Below are 20,235 nucleotides of genomic sequence, written 5' to 3' on the forward strand. Positions count from 1 at the left end.
ACAGCAAATACAGACTGGCATCCTATGCCACCTGAGGCAGAATTTTGTTTAAAGAATTTGGACCATTCTTTATCAGTAGTTCCTTCATTTCAGATGTTCAAATGCAGGCATTTATCCCTGTAGCTACTCCTGTCAAAGACTTCCCTGCTATAAACTGTTTGCACCTGTATCCTAAGGCAATGACTGCTGTTGCTCAATGGAAAGCTATTCAGTTGGTTGGATGACACCAGGTATGAGGTCTAACTCCACTCTTCCTCTGACCTGCAGTATCTGTCATCCTAAGATCAAAGCACAGGAGGGCTCATATGTCAGGTTCATTAGCTTGACAGTTGGACTAGGATAGTTAAGTAAAATGTACTATAAACTCACAGTTATAAAAAGGTATTCCAGGACGTTGAATAAGTCAGAAGCAAGGGCAACAAAGTGTAAAAATCCATCGTTATCACATTATAAAAAAATGCAAATGCGTGTAGAGTGGAAACATGGCAGAAGGACAGACATAATAACAACTCATACATATACGGTCTGTGGTAAGACACCACAAATTATTATCTGAAACTAAGGTACACTAGTGTCTTTGACAAAGTTTTGTATCTGTAAGATTAAGTAGACAATCACCCTTTCCTCTCATTTTTCTTCTGTCACATAAAGTCTGACTGTTAATAGGACATACAGTTTGGAAGTAAAGATAAGCAGCAGGAAATTATATCTTAAAGTCACCATTAACTTGGGACTCAAGTGTGTACATATGTCACATTTGAGCCTTAATTCCATATTTCTACCAAGGAAGATGCATGAAAAGTCAATTAAATGCAGGGCTGGAGCATTGCCCAAATTTGTGAAGCATATTTATTATGTTAAGAAGATTATTTCAGAAAGTTCATATCATTTAATTTATGAAGTAATTGATAGATGTCCCTTTCTAAAAAAACAGTCCCCACACACACACGAAACTCAACATATACCTAGAGAAAACTGAACAAGGTAACAGTATTAGCAATATAAATATAACAATTGTTTCAGGGACCAGCACATAAAGCCTTTGATGACCTTCACTATATCGTGATCATTACAGATAAATGACTGGAGCTTAGACACTTGACAGTTTATATACGTTAAAAAATTCTCTGACTGTCAAAAAAGAAATATGTTTCTGCCATCACTAGTGGAAGTAAAAGCATTCTTTACCATTTACAAACCCCTGAGGTAATATTATACATAAAATACGGAAAAAAAAAAAAAAGAATTGGAAAGGATAACAGATCAACTTGACTGTCTTCAAAGCTAAACAGTTCTGTCAAACCAGTCACCATTATGAAGTGCTTCCCCTTTCATTCAAGCATTACTGAGTAAAGCAACTTTAAAAGAAAAAAAAAAAACAAAACAAAAGTCTAATTTCAAAGGAGAAAGGACTCCGGAACCCACTGTCATGGAAAGGATTTTGCTGCTGGGTATTCTGTGATGTGATTGTCAGGTAGGCACAAGTCAAGCATGAACCTGTTCTTTCACACCAAAAGAGTTTTTGTTCTGTTAAATATGAGTATAGAAATCAATAAATGACCCATTTAAACCCTCTCGCTCACCAGCACCCATATGCATATTTTTAAACATTAACTTTATGAACCTGAGACAGGAAACAAGCTTCAAGCTATTGCAAACATATCATTTTAAAGCTACCTATAAATCATTTGGTACTAAAAAGTAATCTACCCGTACTGCGTATCTTGGGTTTTTATATATAATGAAGGAAATTGTTTCTGTTCCCACGTTCTTCATGTACGCTGCCAGATTTTAGTTAGCATCCCAGTGTCTCACAAAGAAGTCTGAAATCATTTCACTGCAACTTCCAACAATCATTTCACAGAACTTCCATGCCAATTCTGTGGATCATTAATGCTGTGTCTAGTTCTCATTATTCAGGGGACTCAGCTCACAGGTTCTTTCATCCTGCCTTCCTTTCTGGTCATCTCTATGCCCATGCTTCACCTGGCTGCTGGCTAATGTAGAACTTTCTGCTACTTCTGCATCACTGCTTTATCTCTTTTTCAGCATAGGCATTTTCACTTACTCTTTCTCCAAAATGCATTTTCGGATTAATGGAAAAACTGAATATAGTTACTGAACAAACATTTTTTTAAAATTTAAATTTAACATAAAGAATTTTATATGCATATATGCTATATAATATATTTTTATATATATGTGCTACACCTATATATTAACTAATATTACATCTTGTAATGAATATTACACATCCTGCTCTGCTGTCATTACTGCACTGCAGCTCTCAGGGATTATTCAGGAAGTAAAAACCACTTTGCAACACTTACCTCCTTTGGGATAATGAGATGGTGAAACGCTAAAATCCATCTTATCCTTCAGATCTTCTTCATTCTCTTTCTCCCACTGCAAGCCTATCTTTTCCCAATAAGTCCAAGCCAGTTTCCTAGACATAAAATAAGAATTTTATACCATTATGCCCTCAAAAGAAAAGCATTTTAAAATAAGACTTCCAGAAACTCTGACTTCTTAAATTCAGCTGGAAGGATGGGAAACATTCCTGCCATTTAACCTAGGCACATTAAGTTGAGAGTTTGTGCTTCTTTTGTACTCAGTGGAGAGAGGTCACCTCTTCCAAAGGATGATTCTGTCTACCTCTCTGTCTTCATCTCTCTCACACTTACTTGAATGGAGCATAAAAGAACAATATAACAAAAGTTACTGAAGATAATGCTATCATTTTGGGTTTAAGGTGGGGGAAAAAAAGAATTTTTTTTCCTCCAAGCAATAGATCTGTGAACACAGGAACACTACCATGTACAACTACTGGGGGGGGGAGAAAAGGAAAAAAAAAAGTGTTCTGCTTACGTATTTTCAGGAATTTCGTCAGTAAAGCTGCCAAGTAACAAAGGGATCAACTTGTGAAAATACGAATATCTATCTCGGAGGTGCAACAACCATTCTCCAATGACAGTTGTTACCGCATGCCGAACCTACATGGATACAAAAAGTATATTTCAAATACGTTAGGAAAATACCAGAAAAATTAAAAAATAATATTTGCTTTCAGTATATAAGACTTCATAAAGTGCATCAATAGTCTCAGAATAAATTACAAGAACCCAGGATTTCCTCACTTGCAGCAAGCATCTTAGGTAACATGCAAGGTATCGTGCTCCCTCTTGTGTTCTCACTCTGGCTTAGTTAGTCTTAGACTATTTGCTGCACAAAAGCACATCTCTGAGGGGAAGACAAGAGACAGGCCTAACTCGGAAAACTCTAAATTCTCATGGTTAATATCTCTCTGAGAATGTAAGAAATGTACATTTCTCTGGAATCTGAAGCTTTCCAAGCACATCTCTAGAAGACAATTTTCCCTGTTCACTATAAAGGAAGCCTAAATTAAATAATGTGAATACACTCACTCAAAAATTAAAATATTTTAGTTACGATTAAGTTGCACATTTTAAAATTACTGCCTCAATTGCATCTTACGAAGGGACCAATACCATAAGTGTTTGTTAAGCACCTGAAAAGGCCATAGAATCAAATCCCAGAGAGATCTGACAGAAGAATTTAAGACAGAATTGAGGGCACCCGTTAAAATAAAAAGGTGCCTACAAACTTCAACAGCCTGCAGAATTAGACAGCAGCTGAACAGGTCACCAACCTTGGTTTTGGATAGCTGACAACTGACAAAGCCTGTATGTGACATATGTAAATATCTCAAACGAATCAATGAAAGCTGAAAACTGGGGGTTTGAGGTGGGTGAGGGAGGGGACACACACCAAAAAACCCACCCCAAAACAGATTTAAAATAAATCCAGAAAAAAAAAAAAGAAGAAAAACACACCTTGGGAATCTCATCAAATAACCTCTGTGCCAGATGAGACAGAACATCATCCACAGACTTGCCATTTCCAAACTGTATCACTGCTCCGGTAGCCTGAATTACATCAACACGAACTCTGTAGTGCTGGTGCGAAATTGTTTGCATTAAGGGTTTTATCAGAGATTCTGACTGCATATGGAAGTGCTCTGTTAGGGCAGAGAGACAGAAACTTCAGATATGCCTTTCTCAGATCTTGAGCAGCATGATTTCCGTAACACTATGAACAGCAGCCTGATTAATGTTGGTGCATTTATGTAGCATGCAGATTTAACTTTATACTATATTAGAGCTGAATGCACTCCCCTAGCCCCCTCCTCCCACGATTACCCACACGCTGTAACTGCTCAGCGTCCGTCCCTGGCATGGTTCTTCTCCAACAGACACTCCAAGGCCTGCAAAATACACCTGCGAGGGCGTGCGCAACTTCTCATCTCTCTTCCTCTCTCCTGGCTGCATCCCTGTAACCTCCTACGGGTCCCTACCTCAGCCCCTGCCCCCCGGGAAACCGCAGGCTCGCGTCAGCCCACCGCTCCCCCCGCGGCCCATCCCTAGGCCCCACCTGGCATGGCCTGGGCGCAGGCCGCGGCGCACCTGCAACTTTCACGCCTGACCTCGGCATAGTGGTCGAGGAGGGTGGCCTGGAGGATGCGGATAACGTCGGTGAGGTAGGGGGCCAGGCGGGCCCCGCAGCGCTGCAGCAGGAGGCTCAGGAGCTGGACGAGGCCGAGGCGCAGCTCCTCGCTGGGCTCAAAGCCCTGCGGCGGGCAGAGGCGCTGGGCCAGGGCCGGCAGGAGGACGGGCAGCGCCTCGTCGGGCCGGTCGCCGTGGCTGAGCCCGTGGCAGAGAAGCTGGAGGGCGAGCTCCCGGCACCGCTCCGCCGCGTCCCCCGCCAGGCAGCGCGCCAGCGGCCGCACCAGCTGCGCCCCGAAAACCTCCTGCACCACGGCGCTCGAGAGCGGCCGCTCCTGCACCTCGGCCCGGATGGCCTCCAGCGCCCGCAGCCGCGCCGCCCGGCCGCCCTCGGGCTCCTGCAGGCAGCGCAGGGGCCGGCTCAAGGCCTGCGCCACCTCGGCCGCCCCGGCCGCCGCCATGCTCCGCCGTCGCCACGGAAGTGCGGCACGTTGCTAAGGACGCGCGAGCCTTTTACGACGACGGGCGAGCGCTTTACGGCCAGGCGGAGGTGTGCCGAGCTTTAGTGGCCCCGCGCGTGGCGGGCGCGGCGGGGCGGGCGGGGCCGGGGCCGGGTCCGCTCTCGCTGTGTCTCCGCCGCTCTGAGGGGACCTTCCAGGCCCCACAGCAAAGCACCGAGGAGGCGGGGCGGTAGTTTCAGCAGGTACGGTGGCTACCAGCAGGAGGGAGACTCTGTTACGCGTATCACGCGGGGAAAAAGGGACGCAAAACAGACCCACGGGTGGCCGTCGATGGTGGAAAGACTGAGGGGAAAGGCAAAGCGACCCGGCCGGAGCCTCCATGCCGGACACCACAGCGCAGCAGACCTGCTGGGGATGAGGGTGTTACTGTGTGGAAACTTTCACATGTAACGTGTTACTCGCATCGCTTTTCCCTTCTGTTTTTTTCTCTGGAGGGATCAGTACTGCAGTGGCAGTGAGGCACTGTTTTCTGTCACAGTGTTACATAACTTTTAGTGTTCATTTGAATTAGTTAATGTGTATTTGTATTGTGTTCATATTGTATTTACATGCGCTTTACGCAACATGATGTTCTGTGTGCTATTCTGGTGACTGTGCAATCAACACACATCAAACCGAAAGGGTCATCAGGGTCTTTTTCTTGAGTAATCATACTTGATTTAAAGTGCAATAAACTACAGAACTAACTCAAATTACCCTTTTAGAATAGCCTTGTATTTACCAGGAAGGAGTTTATTCTCTTGTTATGCTGCTCCTAGCTTGGCCGCGAACCTTTGGGGTCCTTATTCACCCTTTATTCTGTGGGAACAGTGAGTGTGAATTCCCTGAGAATGGAGGAAATATTAACGTACGTTGGAGTATTCCTGACAGCGTGTGCCAGCACCTGGCCTGTGGCCGAGTCCCAGCTGCGACCACGTTCCTCACAGGCCCTGTAGAGAGGTGCTCCTGGGTGCAATGCCTTTACTTTAAATACCCAAGCACCTGAGCTGGTGAGCCGCCCTTCCCAGCCCGTCCAGAGCTGTGGGGTACAACAGGCCCGGTGGCTCGTGTGCCACAGAGAGTGCTGGGGCTGCTGCGCTCTTGCCTCGACTCAGCAGCCTGTCCTTCATGGCCAGGCCACCTTTCATGGCCAGGCTGTCCTTTGTGGCCAGGCTGTTCCTCCTGGCCAGGCCATGTTTCATGGCCAGCCCATCCTTAATGGCCAGGCTATTGTCCTTCATGGCCAGCCCGTCCTTTGTGACCATGTCCATCCTTCATGGTCAGGCCACCTTTCATGGCCAGCCCATCCCTCATGGCCAGGCTACCATCCTTCATATTCAGGCCACCTTTCATGGCCAGCCCATTCTTTGTTACCAGGCTGTTGTCCTTCATGGCCAGGTTGTCCTTCACGGTAGGCTACCTATCATGTCCAGGCTGTCCTTTGTGGCGAGGCACATCCTTCATGGCCAGCCCATCCTTCATGGCTAGCCCCATCCTTCATGGGCTGGCCATCCTTCATGGCCAGGCCACCTTTCAAGGCCAGCCCGTCCTTCATGGCCATGCCCGTCCTTTATGGCCAGGCCACCTTTCATGGCCAGCCCAACCTTTGTGACCAGGCTGTTGTCCTTCAGGGCCAGGCTGTCCTTCAGGGCCAGGCCACCTTTAATGGCCAGCCCGTCCTTCACAGCCATGCCTGTCCTTCAGGGCCAGGCCACCTTTCAAGGCCAGCCCGTCCTTCACGGCCATGCCTGTCCTTCATGGCCAGGCCACCTTTCAAGGCCAGCCCGTCCTTCATGGCCATGCCCGTCCTTTATGGCCAGGCCACCTTTCATGGCCAGCCCAACCTTTGTGACCAGGCTGTTGTCCTTCACGGCCAGGCTGTCCTTCATGGCCAGCCCGTCCTTCACGGCCATGCCCGTCCTTCATGGCCAGGCCACCTTTCAAGGCCGGCCCGTCCTCCCTGGCCAGCCCGTCCTCGGCGTGGCGACGCGGGGCAGCCAGGCCGCGCGGTGCGGGCCGGGCCGGGCCGGGCCGGGCCGGGCCGGCTCCGTGCCGCCTCTCCCGCGGAGGCGGCGGGAAGGCCGCGCCTGCCGATGAGTGACAGCGGCGGGACTTCCTGCGGGCGGGCGGCGGCGGGGCCGGAGCCTTTGTGCGGGAGCGGCGGGGTGCGGGGCGGAGGGTCCCCGCGGCGCCCCGCGGCCGCCGGCGGGCGGGCAGCGAGGGGAGGAGGCGGCGGCGGCGGCTGCAGTGCGGATACCGGCAGGGGAGCCCCTTCCTCCGCCTCCACCGCCGGGGAAGGAGAGAGGAGCCGCCGCCCGCTCAGCCGGCTCCAGCCACCCAGGTATTTACCGGCCCCCTCCGTCCCCCGCTTCCCCGGCGGCCCCGCGCTCCCTCCGGCGCTCCCAGCAGCGCTGGCCGAGCCCAGCCGGGCGCGGAGCCCGGCGGGGTGCAGGGAAGGGCCGATCCGCCAGCCCGGCCCCGGGGGATGCGCTGCCTCGGGCGCCGGGGGCCGCCCGGCCGGGCCCGGGGGCGCCTCCTCGGCGCTGTCCCGCCTCCCGGGGCCCGTCCCGGGGTCGGGGGCGGCCCGGCCGCCGTGCCTGCTCCCCGCCGCCCCGCTCGGCCTCTGCCGCCCCCGGCGTTCCCGCGTCCCGGGCAGGGGCGGCTGGGAGGCCGGTGTAAAAGCTGCGCCCGCGGTGTTTGGTTTGTACTGGGGCGGTCATATGCTCGCTGGGGGAGATAAAGAGGGGTTTGGGGTTGCTTTACCCCCAGTTACCGAACTTCGCTGTGGGCAGCTCTGCCCCCGCCTCCCCATCTCCCCCGGGACCGGGAAGGGTTCCTCGCTGTGAAAGGGGGAGATGTTAAAATTTACCCGAAATCCTTCTGTTGCAGAAAACTGGGTTTCTGGTGATGGGGAGGGAGTCCCCAAGGGAACAGAAAAGCAAGGCTTTATGCCATCATTTAATAGCTGTCTTTGAAACTCATGGCCTTGTATGATTAATTGCACCGTTATTCCCAAAGGGTGACTGCCATCTAGGAGTTAAAATGCTCTTTTTGTACTTACTGGTATGTTGATCGTACAAAGATGACACGATTCAGCATTTCCACGTACAACCCCAGAACATTAAAACGTTCAGAATCGATAGCTCTTGAATAGGCAACAGGCAATATTAAAATGTCTTTGCTCCTCCAGATCTCTCTGACAAAGGATTTGGGAACTGTCTCTTATCTCTTTCTTGCACCATTTTCTTACCTAGGTCTGTTTTCTGTTTACAAGCCTGAAGATGGCTGCTGCTTCTTCCTGCAATGTGGAAGAAGACGAGAGCCTGAAGGGATGTGAGCTCTATGTTCAGAAGCACAACATCCAACAGATTTTAAAAGAGTGCATTGTAAACCTCTGCATAGCAAAGCCAGACCGACCCATGAAGTTCCTCAGAGAACACTTTGAAAAATTAGAAAAGGTCAGTGATTTTCAGGTGACTTACAATTTTCGATTTTTAAACTGAAAAAGATTATTTAAAAAGTTTCAGATATTTTGGTACATTTTTCCTTTTAAATTTTAAATTATCAGGCTACTGTTAAAAAACAGGCTGTTAGAAGAAAAAACCCAACCCTTTATTTGCTGATGTCTACTATATTATTGGCTACTGTATAGAATTCTTTGTGCATAACACCAAGATTATAATTTCTCATCAAACCGCACTGGTTACAAATGACCTAAAGAGTTACGAGCATACTTTGTGTTACCATACATAGTGTCTTGAACTCTCATCTATGGGAAGAACCTGCCTGCGACAGCAAAAGATGATGTTCCCTGTTTATTCCAGTATCAGGTGATGTGGTTTTCCCTTCACCTAAAACTGAACAAAATCAGGGAACCAGCAAGTTCTGAAAACCATCAAACAGTTTGCCATTCAATTTTACTGCTGTAGCCCATCTGCATTGCTTACCCCAGGATCCTCCAACAAGAGATGCATTCAGAGAGACTTTATGTACTGTGATTGTCTTCAAAAGCAGCGTAGAGGGGGAAACATTTTAAAACATTCTCAGACAAATCCTTACTAAAGCCTATGGGTGTCTTGCAGGAAGAACATGTTGTGTGAGCACAACTTTTCTCTGGGGATGGGATTTCTCCAGAAATAAATGGCAGCACAGGGCTGCAAGTTGTTGGTTATACAAGTCCTCAGTCTGCCAGAGACTTTATTAATGTACTTAGTTTAAGAAGAGGATTATTCTCTTTATTGGAAGGAAACATGTAAAGTTTATAGGCTTAAGATATGAGTTTTATGTAGTTTTTTCCTTCTAGAGGCAGAATTTTGTAAGGACAGAGAAAGAACAATAATACCTAGTGAATAATACGTAGAGCCAATATATTACAGGTGATACAAGCATTTTATACATCTCATTGTCTGCTTTTCAGATAAATTTTTGTATAGGTGAGTATATGCCAAATTTGTGTAGCTTTAAAAAATGCAAACATTGCATATTGGTGGAAGCCCAGTAAGAATGCCTGAAACATCAGGAAGGGGTAGGAAGTACAAGATACTTTTTAATTGTAATGCTTATTATAAAAAAAAAACCCTCTTCGTTCTGCATATTCTAAACTTCTGAGAGCCAAGACCCATTTCAAGAGAGTGAAATCTCTTGAGTTTCCTTTATCGTGTTATGAATTGTTATCCATCTTAATGTGTGCAATTCCGGACTTCCTGTCTAGAAGAATAAACACTTTTTGCAAAAAATGTTAAAATATGCTGTAGTATTTTAGAATATTCTTCATAGCTAGTGGGATTACTTGAGGAGTTGTGCTGGGGTAGTTTGGCTTTATTGATCTAAACACAGTACACAGAATTGAGACAGGAAGGGAGTTCCTGCGCTTGAGAAATCATATATTCTTTCATGTAATCTCCTGTTATTTCCCAAAGAACAGCAGATACCAGAATTCTGTAGCAGGATATCAGTCAGGATGCAAACACAGAAGCTGATGGATATAATTTGTCTCAAAATGAAAGATGATTTAGAAACAACCAGTCTCAAGGCATCAAATTCGGGGAATATCATGCTTAGTATGGAAGGAAGCAATCTTGCCACTGACTCTAGAGCCGCCTGGGAGCTAAGCCTGCTGAGTCTAAAGGCTTTAGGATGCTTCTGGAGGTTTCCAGCACTGCAATTCTTGTTCCTGCAGCAGTTTGACTTCCTTGCCCAACCACCTCTGAGGACTTTCTTGAGATGAATTGCACTGTGGAGGATTTTCTGCTGTAGGATAATATTTTGACTGGTCAGTTGCATAATAACAGTTGAAGGAAGGCTTGTAAAGATAGAGAAATCATTTCAATAAGTTTTGTCCTGTTTTAGAAGACACTTGCCATATATAGTACTCTGAAGAATCTTAATTGAATTGTGAATTTAGCAATTGCCTGTTACAAATTTTTTTATGTGAATGAGCAATACACTGATATGGCACGTTTGCTATTAGCTCATTTAATTTTGGTCCTGTGTAGGGAGAGGAGTGAAAATCTTTGGGTTTAAGCACGATTTTCTAAACAAAGTCATGCATTTTTCCACCAAAGTATGGTGTTTTGGGGTTATTTTCCAAACTCATTAAAATAGACAACACGTTCCACTGAAGAGAGCAGTAGAATAACAGTGTATCTGTCAAAAATTCATGTGGGCAGTTTAGAGATGAAGTGTGGGATATTTTTCAAGTGCTTAAAAAAGGAGCTTATGGAAAACGTGTAGAGCTCGATCCACATCAAAGTACTGGAGCTACCTCAGAGGTGAATACAAAAAAAAGTTTATTTCATTTTGCTAATTCTTAACTACATCTCATAAAATCAACTCAGAAAAGCAAGATTTATTATCACATGCAAGATCAGACCGTATTGTAAATGCTTTTCACCTTACTTTTGATGACATCAGAGCTAGGTTCATTGCCTTCAGCCTTCACCTGTACTGCTAAATGAAGAAGGGCCAGGGACTAACCCTGACCCCGCGACACTAACTGGCCCCAAATATAATTCTTAGGTCTAACACGTCTAGGAGCAGGTTTGTTTTGGCAGGAGTGAGTTTAAGCAGCTCAGAACAGAGCCAGGGAATGAGCTAGGAGTTGAGAGATGTGGACTGTCTTGGGCTAGTATTCAGGTCCATGGCTGGGCCATTTTTTATTTCAAATTGACACGGCCTGAGAGGGCTGTAAAGTGAGAACATGAATAAATACTTATGAATAAAGTGCTAGAGATTGAGGTTTGATGTTTGACTCTGCAGTCGTCATTTTCAGCTGGACAGGTGCCAACGTTAGAAACGTCTGATGCCTTTCTAAGTTTGCAGCTTATTTGTATCAAGTACAGTATTAAAAAACATAACTCTGAAAATAATTCTAGGAGAACTTTAATAGATATTTTTCTGTTCACTTAATACTGGCAGGGCCTGCTTGTCTTAAGATGCCAGTAATTGCTGGGAATCAGCCTAAGTTTCTGTATTCTGAAGTTTGCAAGTCAGTTTTTATATGCTGTGACCTACAAACTTCAAGATGACATCTACTCTGATCACGTTAACAGTTACTTTGTAAAAATCTCTAACATTCCATTGAGCACAGAAAAGAGTTGAAAATGGTTTAGATACATGAGATTTTAAAAATTATGTAATGTTTTCTTTTGAATAATTTGTTTTACATTTCCCTGTGACTATATAGAACTTCTTGTTGGTGGATGGGGTGAGGAAAACCTTTCCCTTAGGGGTATTAATTGGCTTTTTTAGGGTGAGGGAATAGATGTTAGCTAAGAAACTGTGGCATTATTTTAACAGCTGTAATTAGGTCCTGTTTACTTGAGGACTAAAGAAGGCATAGCAGAAAAAACAGGGAACCCATCTTTTATCTCTGGTTCTTACATAAAAAAGTTAATTACTAAGAAGTTACAGGCAAAGTGTCATTTTTTCAGCTATGCTGAGACTGCAAAACTTTCATTAATGTCAGGCTGTTTAGTGCTGTGATTATATGATCAAAGGTGGAGTTGTCTTGCCAGGCTAAGCTAGACTTTTGTTCAGCAGAAAACAAATATAAGAAAGAGTAGAACTAATGAAGCAAATGGCACAAAAGCAGGGGAAGCAGCAGGAACCTGCAGGGTATGTTTAGGCATTACCAAGTACTTTGCTGAAGCCATTTTGCATGCAGTGTGTTTCAGAGCAGCGGCTTTGCTAGCTGAGCCAGGTAGTCTTTGCTGATGTCTTCTGGACCTGAGCTCTCTCATGGTCCCTTCTATTGCCCTGTGCACCTACGAGAAATACTCTCTTGCACATACTGAACTTACTGTCTTGGATTGCTGTGGGTTGGCAGTGGTTTTATGGACCCAGGCTGATGCTGCATGTCTTAAGGTACCATCCAAAACCAGAGTTTTAGAAAAACCTGGACTCTACCGTCTGTAATTAAAAAAAGCAAAATGATATTATCTGCGTAGCTCCACCTGGTGATATTAGACAGTATTGCACACAGACCTGATCAGAAAAATAAAGGCATTTGTGTGACAGGTTTGCTGTAAACTAGCACTGAAAAGAAAGTGTGTGGTAAACTACAAATTCATTCACTGTTAGTAAAAGACAGTTTATTTATTTATCATAAAGAGTTTCAGAACCAAGGGTATTTGAGCATCAAAATTTGAGCATCAGGCTTTTCTTCTGCAACAGTACTCCCTCCCAGTTTTTACATTTTGTCACAACAAGAAATTTTTCAATCAATAATTTCCACCAGAACCTGGCCAAAACAATGAAATTCATTCTTATAAGTACAGGTGATTATGCTAAGTATAACTCACTCCTTTAAGATAAGCTGGGGAGAGGTTATGGATTGGAAGGAAAATCCTACGGAGGAAAAACTATTGAAAAATGCATTAACTAAGCAGTTTGATAAAGACTAATATGACAAATATTTCTGTCTCTTTCAAAGCTTGCAAAGCAGTTAGGTGATATCTTCTTGGTGGTCAGAAATGTTGCTAAAGCATGTGGGAACATACCTGAGCTACCCAAGATGCTGATAGCAATGCAACAGTGGGAGCACTGGGTCCCCTTGCTCTGTGACTGTGGTCCTGAGGAGGCTTGGGCAGCCTCTGCTCCTGCCTCTCCACTGATATCAGTACCGGAGAGAGCTGGATGAAAATCAGCTCAGGTCAGACCTCTGTGATTGCCGTAGTCAGCCACAGGAAGTGTTATGATAGGTGACAGTTTTCTTGGAACAGTAAAGGAAAAACTAGGTGAGTTTTTGAGACCCCTCAGGCAAGCTTTCCTAAACGCAGGAGGTTTAGGGATGATGAAGGGGATAAGAGCAGAAGGAGAAAAAAAGTTTTTTCCTAAGAAATAAAATTGGTTATAAGTGAAGCCGTGCTCTTATGAACTTGTGCAGACCACGTTAGAGCATTGCTGAGCTCCCTGTTTACTTTGTGTGTCTACAAGTGTGAGTAGCTTTCCCGGTCTTAAAGTCAAAAACTAAGAAAAACGGAGCGTAGTGATGGAACGAGAAGGGAAGTCTGTCTGGATGTCGTCTTTGTTTCATGTGTCAAGCTATCATGTTTTACATTCATCAGGATACTTAATCCATGGTAATCTTTAAGCATCTAAGTGGCTTTAAAGAAACAGGTTCATACTTAGCTTTAAACACGTGAATGAAAGACCTTGCCAAATTTGTGTAAAGTTAAAAATGGTGCTGGGTCAGGTGCTGTCTGATGGCAGATTTCACTAGATCACAAGCAGGCTTTGGGAAAGCTCCTGATACTAAAGGGCCTTTACAGCTAGGAACAGGTACATACACCTATTTGCCCCCAGCTGACTGCAGCCTTTTATAGGCTCCCAAACAGATGTAGGGGCCCTCAAGCCTTATTTTACCAATTGATTTTTGAAAAAGAGTTTGCCCAGGCTTAAACCCTGTCTGTGTTGGAGTCCGTGGCTGCAGAACTGGCTGAGTACCTACCCTCCTGCTTGTCTGCAGCTCAGCAAATCCTTCACTAATCTTTTGAGGCCAGTCAGACTACATAGCAACTCGCCTCAGACAAGGTGAAACTCCAGATTCAGGGATGGGAGCGTTTTGAGGCTGTAGTCCTGCAATTCCTCCTCATTCTCTGTGTTTTACAGTCATCAGAGCATTGGGCAAGGCACTCTGACAGCTACCGACCTTTTCCATTACAAATGATTGCTTAGCCAAGGCGAGGCAGTAGCTTTTCTGGAAGGCACTAAATTATCTGCAAAATTATTTCCTTTTATTCTCTTTCAGTTGTAGGAGGTGACTTGAGGAGCAGAGGTAGTTAAGCCTTTTCTCTCTTCCCACAGTAATTATTTTAAACTGAGGGGCATGCCGAATAGGAATGATAGCAAGGAGAAAGACTGTAAAAAATGATACAAATCAAACCAGATTTCCAATATGAGGATGAATTTTGGTTTTGCTCTTGTTTTTCAGTTGGTTTTCAAGTAGTTCCTCATTAATTTTCTCCTAAATGCAGAAAAAGGTGACTCCTGATTTTTAAATACCTTTTTAATGCTGCATGAATTCATTTTAATTAGGCACATAGGATGGGGGGTTTGAAACTGTCTGACTGGACACCAGTAAGACTGGGTGGAGAACTGCAGTTTTCATAGCAGATTTAAGATGATTTGAGATTTGACCTTGTTTCAATTAAGAAAAGGACCTTAGATTTTGAAATGCTATAGGCAGGGGAATTAATTGCTTTCCAGCGTGCTCTGCTGAGGTCTGTGCCTCTGTGGTTGCCTGCTTGGCAGCCTGTGTTGGAGCTGTACCCTGACAGCTTTGTAAGCTCAAGCTGTTGAGGTTCTGCAACTCCCGGGAGCTCAGCCCACCAGCTCCATCACCCCTGGGCAAGATGCTAGGGAACTGAGAAAGTGAGCTATGGGAAACTCAAAATAAAAACATGTTCATAATTATTTTAGCTTGGATTTATTGGCAAATTGTGAAGAAAAAAATACTTAATGAGTTGTGAGCATCCCACTGAAGGGTTAAGGCGGACACATGGATTCTTGCCCGAGCATGCAATTCAAGTTGCTATCTAGCCTTAATACCCCTGTACCAGTGAAGGCACTCATAGCACATGGAAGTTGTTTTGGGTTTCAAAAATGAAATGCATGTGGAAGGGAGGAGGATGAAAGAGAGAAAAAAAAGTTGGGTCTATATTTAAGGTGGGCAGCCCAGCACACATATTTTCATATTTGTATTAACATCAGATAATTTCTTAGAAGGAGAATAAATTGAGTAGGATTTTATTGAGGAGTAGAAAATGTAGAAATATTTTACAGACAATTTCCACTCTGAAATGACTGAGGGAACACAAGATTTTGAATAACCAACCTTGCTGTCAACAACACATTTGATCTAAGGTCATCAGTATGCTTCTACATGTTAAGTGGGCCTACACAAGAGAAGTATTTTGAGGAGCAAAATGGCATACCAGCATTTATGATTGCCTCTTTGTTGATAACCTCAATTATCACCTATCTCTTCCTATGCTCTGATGGTCCATTTCTGCCTCTTCCATGTAAGCGTCTCTGAGATTGGTGGCGTTTCTCTTGGATTAAGGGTCTGCTGTGTTAGAAGGCTGGAATAAAAAAAAAAAAAGCAGCTTTGGCATTACATATCCAGTGATTAAAACCTTCAGAGTGACTTAGGAGTTCTGGTTGTTGCTGAAAAATATGGCATAATATTTAGCATTTTTGTTTAGATTATATTTGTTTAGTAGAAATAGAGCTTTTCTGTGCGCATGTTTCTTCTTATACAAGGTATGCGTGCATACATTGTTATTTGGCTGGATTTTAAAAATCAGAAGCGTTGGCTACAGTTCGCTGATTATATAAGCTTTTAAGTATCAAAAATATGGTCTGTGTTTTGTAACATAACCTCCCTTACTTTACTGTGAGGCGTATGTAAGAAAGTAGGGAAGAGGTGGTGATGGGTTGAGATACTGCAAGACACTGGAGGGAAAGACAAGACGTGTTAACATGTTGCAGGAGGTAAAAGGACGCCAGTAAAGGGACTCGAGAAGGCAAGCGATGCAGCCAGAGCGGCAGAAGAGTAGGCGGATTTTTGGCAGGAGAATTTTGCCTAGATTGGAAATTGGGCATGAACTGAGATACAGAGGGGCCACCGAGGATGCAGTAGTAGTAATTGAAGTGGTGGATAACTATGGAGTGGATAAATATGTTAGTAGGAGGGGTGGACATTAAAGATATTTCTTAGCGATGCTGTAGAAGAAAAGGTGGCATTTCACATCGGGAAGGCAGTGGAACAATAGTTGGGATTGTGTGAAAAGTCTCCGATTACAAGGCTGAATGATCATAAAGATAGTAGAGTTGTCCAGCATGACAAAGACAGGACTGAAAAGGACATTAAGACCTCCCAAATTTCTCCAGCTTTCAGTCATGGCATCAGTCAGTCCTGGGCTTCCAACAAAGCGGAGTGCTTTGCCTTTGGCCTTTGTTAGTTGCTATAAATCATTGTGTCAGCCTCCAGGAGTGATGGGGCGGTGTTAGAAACCTTCCTGTATTGAGAGCATCTCCTCTGGGTCAATTCCAGTGCAAAGAGAGATTAGTTACGTGCGCATGAAGTATCCTGCACATTTTCTGCGGATAAATAGCAAGCGAATTCCAGGTCTGTCAGTCAGAAAACTTTACGAGTGTGCTCAAGGAAAAAATAAAAGGAGAAAAGATTTCATTTAGAGTGTACTTTGTGTTGTTGCTTTTGAATGCAATGAATAAATTGTAAGAGGCAGAGCAGAGATAGTGAGCAGTGATACCGAACGGCTGACTTGCTTTTAAAAGTCTCCTTGGGATGTCGTTGTAAAGCTGCACTGTGATTTGGAGCCTCCTCAGGTGCTGTCCTTCCTTCAGCTGAAACATCTCAGTTTCCAGGTGGTGACAAAGCCTGAAAGGAGAGACCAGGAGAGGAACTACTGGAAGTTAATTTCTGTTTGGAAATGCTCCGGCTCATAGAGAAGAAAGCTTCTGGGTCAGGAAGTGTGTGTGCTCTTCAGCATCGGTCTGAAAGGAAGGGTAACCCTAAAAACTGGCTCGGCACTGTGGCCGCTTCACTTGCAGTGTTTAAACTCATTAAAAAATCGTGGAAACATTAATCAGGAAAGGGGATGACCCCGTATGCTGAGGACAGCATGCTGAATTCCTGTGATTTATATCTCAGCCTCTTGCACAGATATCTTAGCTGAAGGTGGACATTCAAAAGATAAATGGGTTGCTGCAGTTGTATTTATTGGTTCTTCTTTCTTTTAATTTGAGGCAATGATGGTATACTGTCTTTCCTTTCCAGTTTATTATAATTGAAGTCAGTGATGGTATTTCAGCTTCACTACCTATCTCCCCCAGAAATCCTAGGAAAGACTTTTGTTCACAGCTTTAGCTAGGTTTTTGGTCACTTGCAGCATGGCTTGAATAGAAGGAGGATTAGATGATGTATATATGAAATAGGGTGTTATTGCCACACAGCAATGTTGTTTTGTAGATTTGGGGTGTGTTAATATATCATTGTATTGGACTGTAGCAGTGACGCTGGAGGCTTCAGTCAGTGGTGCACACGTGGTCCCCTACTGCCATTTAAGACTCCCTAAATTATGTGCGATGTCCACTGGGGCTGGTAGGTGTGACACAGGACAGCATGAGACTCATGTCCTCCTCAGCTGGCAGCTGAAAGCTGAGCAAGGTCACCCAAAATGGCACTGGACTATGGATAACTGGACCAGACCCTACATGTTCTACAAGTCAGGAGCATCTCCACTGAAGCCAGCGCAGTTCCTGGTGTAAAGGGAAGAACAAGATGCTCACTTGGGCTTGTTCAAAGGCAGTTACACTGTTTTGCAGTTGTGTCTTCCGTCTGTTTTCTCATTTTAAGGTGGACATAATTGGGCGATATGATTGTGAATTATCTGTGCCATCCGAATAGAGAGTGAGATCGCTTGTTGTCATGACAACAAAAGATGGTGAGGTGTTTACTTGAAAGTGAGTTCTGCACGAGCGTTCACATCAAGCTGTGTCTGAAGATCAGTGTTTGAAGAACTGTTCTTAAGAGAGTCCATTCCTCCTTTAAAATATTTGCTGTATTTGTGCAGTTTTACCCCAGGATATATGGAAGACGGCTTTTTGAAAGCTTAACCCAGGACAGAGCGCACGCTTTTATTTTCAAAAGGCACTCTTTAGTTCAATAATGGAAATCCTACCTAGACTACAAATAGCGGCATATGGAAAAGCCAGCCAGTCAACTATCTGCTGTTTATATAAAAGGAGTTTGTAGCGAAGAGACTTCCTTTTAAAATGAATCATATGGTAACTCACTTTTACAATTCTTTAATATCTTTTTGGCTTTAAAAGGTATTTGGGTTTAAGAGCATGCTTTGTGATATTAATTTTATCTCACTGAGCTTTCTTTCGTGTATAAATCTGTGCTGCGGCAGAGGAGATATTATTTATTAATTCCTTGGAAGTGCTTTTATACAGTGCGTACTGAAAAAGAAGTGTGTATTTGATATTCAAATGGGGCAAACTACTACTCTTCTCTATGAGTAAATATGCTATGTATAAAAAGAACTGTGTAAGTGCTGCATACCATTAAATAGTTACCTGACTGCCTTCTTGTTTTAGTATACTTTAGTATACTTTCAGCTGCTCACTGTCCAGAAAGGTCTTCATTACCTTTCAGTTAAGCTTACAAAGAAGGTGCATTTGATTGTGTTCATTTAAGATAAACAGAGAATGTTAACACTGTCAAAGAGATACATAAACTGCAATAGTGAGTAATATTATTTGAAATTCTTCAGTCAGAGGTTTGGTTTTGATGACTAGGTATTAAATATAATGATAATACGTAGCACACATTTGTATTTTAAATATTTGTGTTTCTACAAGTGCATAATTGTAGTTAAGGAAGCTAGAGACAGTCAGAGAGGAGTAGGGAAGAAGTTGATGAGAATGCTTTAATAGGACTTGAAATTCTTACATGATAGGAAAATCTAGCTAAGTCATTTTTTACATATCCAGTGCTGCTATTTGAAATTTGAATCGGAAATGAAAAAGTTTCAGTAAGGATTTCATACATCTGAAATCAGTTTTTTTTCTGTTTTTTGGTCAGAGCACCTAGCTCAACTGAGTCATGGCCCAGGAGTTGTGGTGTTGTAATCCCAATTTAAAAAAAATACTGATCTCAGAAAGCACTTGGCGCTTTCTGAGGCAGGTCAGAACCTTGAAAAGTCAGATCTTTACCCAGCCTTCTACATTTTACCTGTGCTTGTCTCTTAAATATTTCAGTAGTCCCTTAACCAGAACAAGAATGCATGACTTGTTACTTTGAATTATGCAGCCTGGGAAATACTATTTAGTTATTAATTTCAAGTAGTAATAATACATCAAAGATTGGTGTCACAGGCTCCTTAGGTTAATGAGAGTGACAATGTCAGTGATGGTGAAGAAAGAAACTGGAATAAGACCAGAAAAGACAAGTGGCATGACTGGATTTGTCAGACATTTGTAAACATCAATGGCAAAACATATATTAATCATCTGTTTTTCTTGCAAGCTTAAAAATTGTGAACTTGTGCCAGTTTTCTGTACCACTCTTTTCTGGTGTCATACCTGATGAGTTAACTATAACTCATTTCCTCTGTCAATGAGACCAACTGGTTACGTTGGTAATCTGCCACATGTCTAGCGCTGGTGCTCCCAGATCCTCCCGCCTCCACTGACTCCATGTATTAGCTCTGATTGGAAAGTCTTATTGGAAATGAATTGTGTAAGACAGAGGCCAGGTTCTGGCATCCCTGTCAGAGGAACATTGGTTTTACGGGGTGCGCAGGGACCTCAGCATTACTGCCTTTTCTTTTGGGTAGCCTGCAACACCGCTAATCTGAATTGTCTCAAAAATACTGGAGTTGTTCAGGGAGGCGTTGGATGATAGCTGGCTTACGTGTATGTCGATCAACATAACTTTGAGACTGGTTATGCCTACAGCAATGTAAGAGATGACAGCAAATAAAATTACTGGACCACTGCTGCACAGGTCGGCTTGCCTCCTTACAGTGCTCATGTCTCTTCTGCACGTGCCCTTTGGTTTCCTGCATCAGACAAGCTGAGGACTGGACATGTCCATCCCATCTCCAGTTCTCCCCTGCCTTAGGCAGGGTCAATGAAGACTAGAAGGAACCAGCTAAGAAGGCACTGAGGAGGTAGCA

General features: G+C 44.0%; 2 protein-coding genes across 3 annotated transcripts in view; one reads left to right on the forward strand and one right to left on the reverse strand.

Moving 5' to 3' along the window:
* DNAAF5 (dynein axonemal assembly factor 5) overlaps positions 1-5,013 on the reverse strand; it is a 30,840-nt gene extending 25,827 nt beyond the window's left edge. The window contains exons 1-4 of the mRNA XM_072877683.1: positions 4,453-5,013; positions 3,855-4,039; positions 2,869-2,993; positions 2,331-2,446 (exon numbers count right to left, since the gene is read on the reverse strand). Of these exons, the coding sequence (XP_072733784.1) occupies positions 2,331-2,446; positions 2,869-2,993; positions 3,855-4,039; positions 4,453-4,984 (958 nt within the window). The 5' untranslated portion in view covers positions 4,985-5,013. The remainder of the gene's footprint in view (positions 1-2,330; positions 2,447-2,868; positions 2,994-3,854; positions 4,040-4,452) is intronic.
* A 2,102-nt stretch (positions 5,014-7,115) lies between these two features.
* The window catches only part of PRKAR1B (protein kinase cAMP-dependent type I regulatory subunit beta), a 103,901-nt gene continuing 90,781 nt past the window's right edge, over positions 7,116-20,235 (forward strand). The window contains exons 1-2 of one of the 2 annotated variants that reach the window (XM_072877684.1): positions 7,116-7,364; positions 8,298-8,481. In XM_072877684.1, the coding sequence (XP_072733785.1) occupies positions 7,117-7,364; positions 8,298-8,481 (432 nt within the window). In that variant the 5' untranslated portion in view covers position 7,116. Of the gene's footprint in view, positions 7,365-8,277; positions 8,482-20,235 lie in introns of both variants that reach the window. The other variant, XM_072877685.1, reaches the window with a different exon arrangement.

Source organism: Ciconia boyciana, chromosome 13, assembly GCF_034638445.1.
Source record: "Ciconia boyciana chromosome 13, ASM3463844v1, whole genome shotgun sequence".
In the NCBI taxonomy this organism is placed as follows: Eukaryota; Metazoa; Chordata; class Aves; order Ciconiiformes; family Ciconiidae; genus Ciconia; species Ciconia boyciana.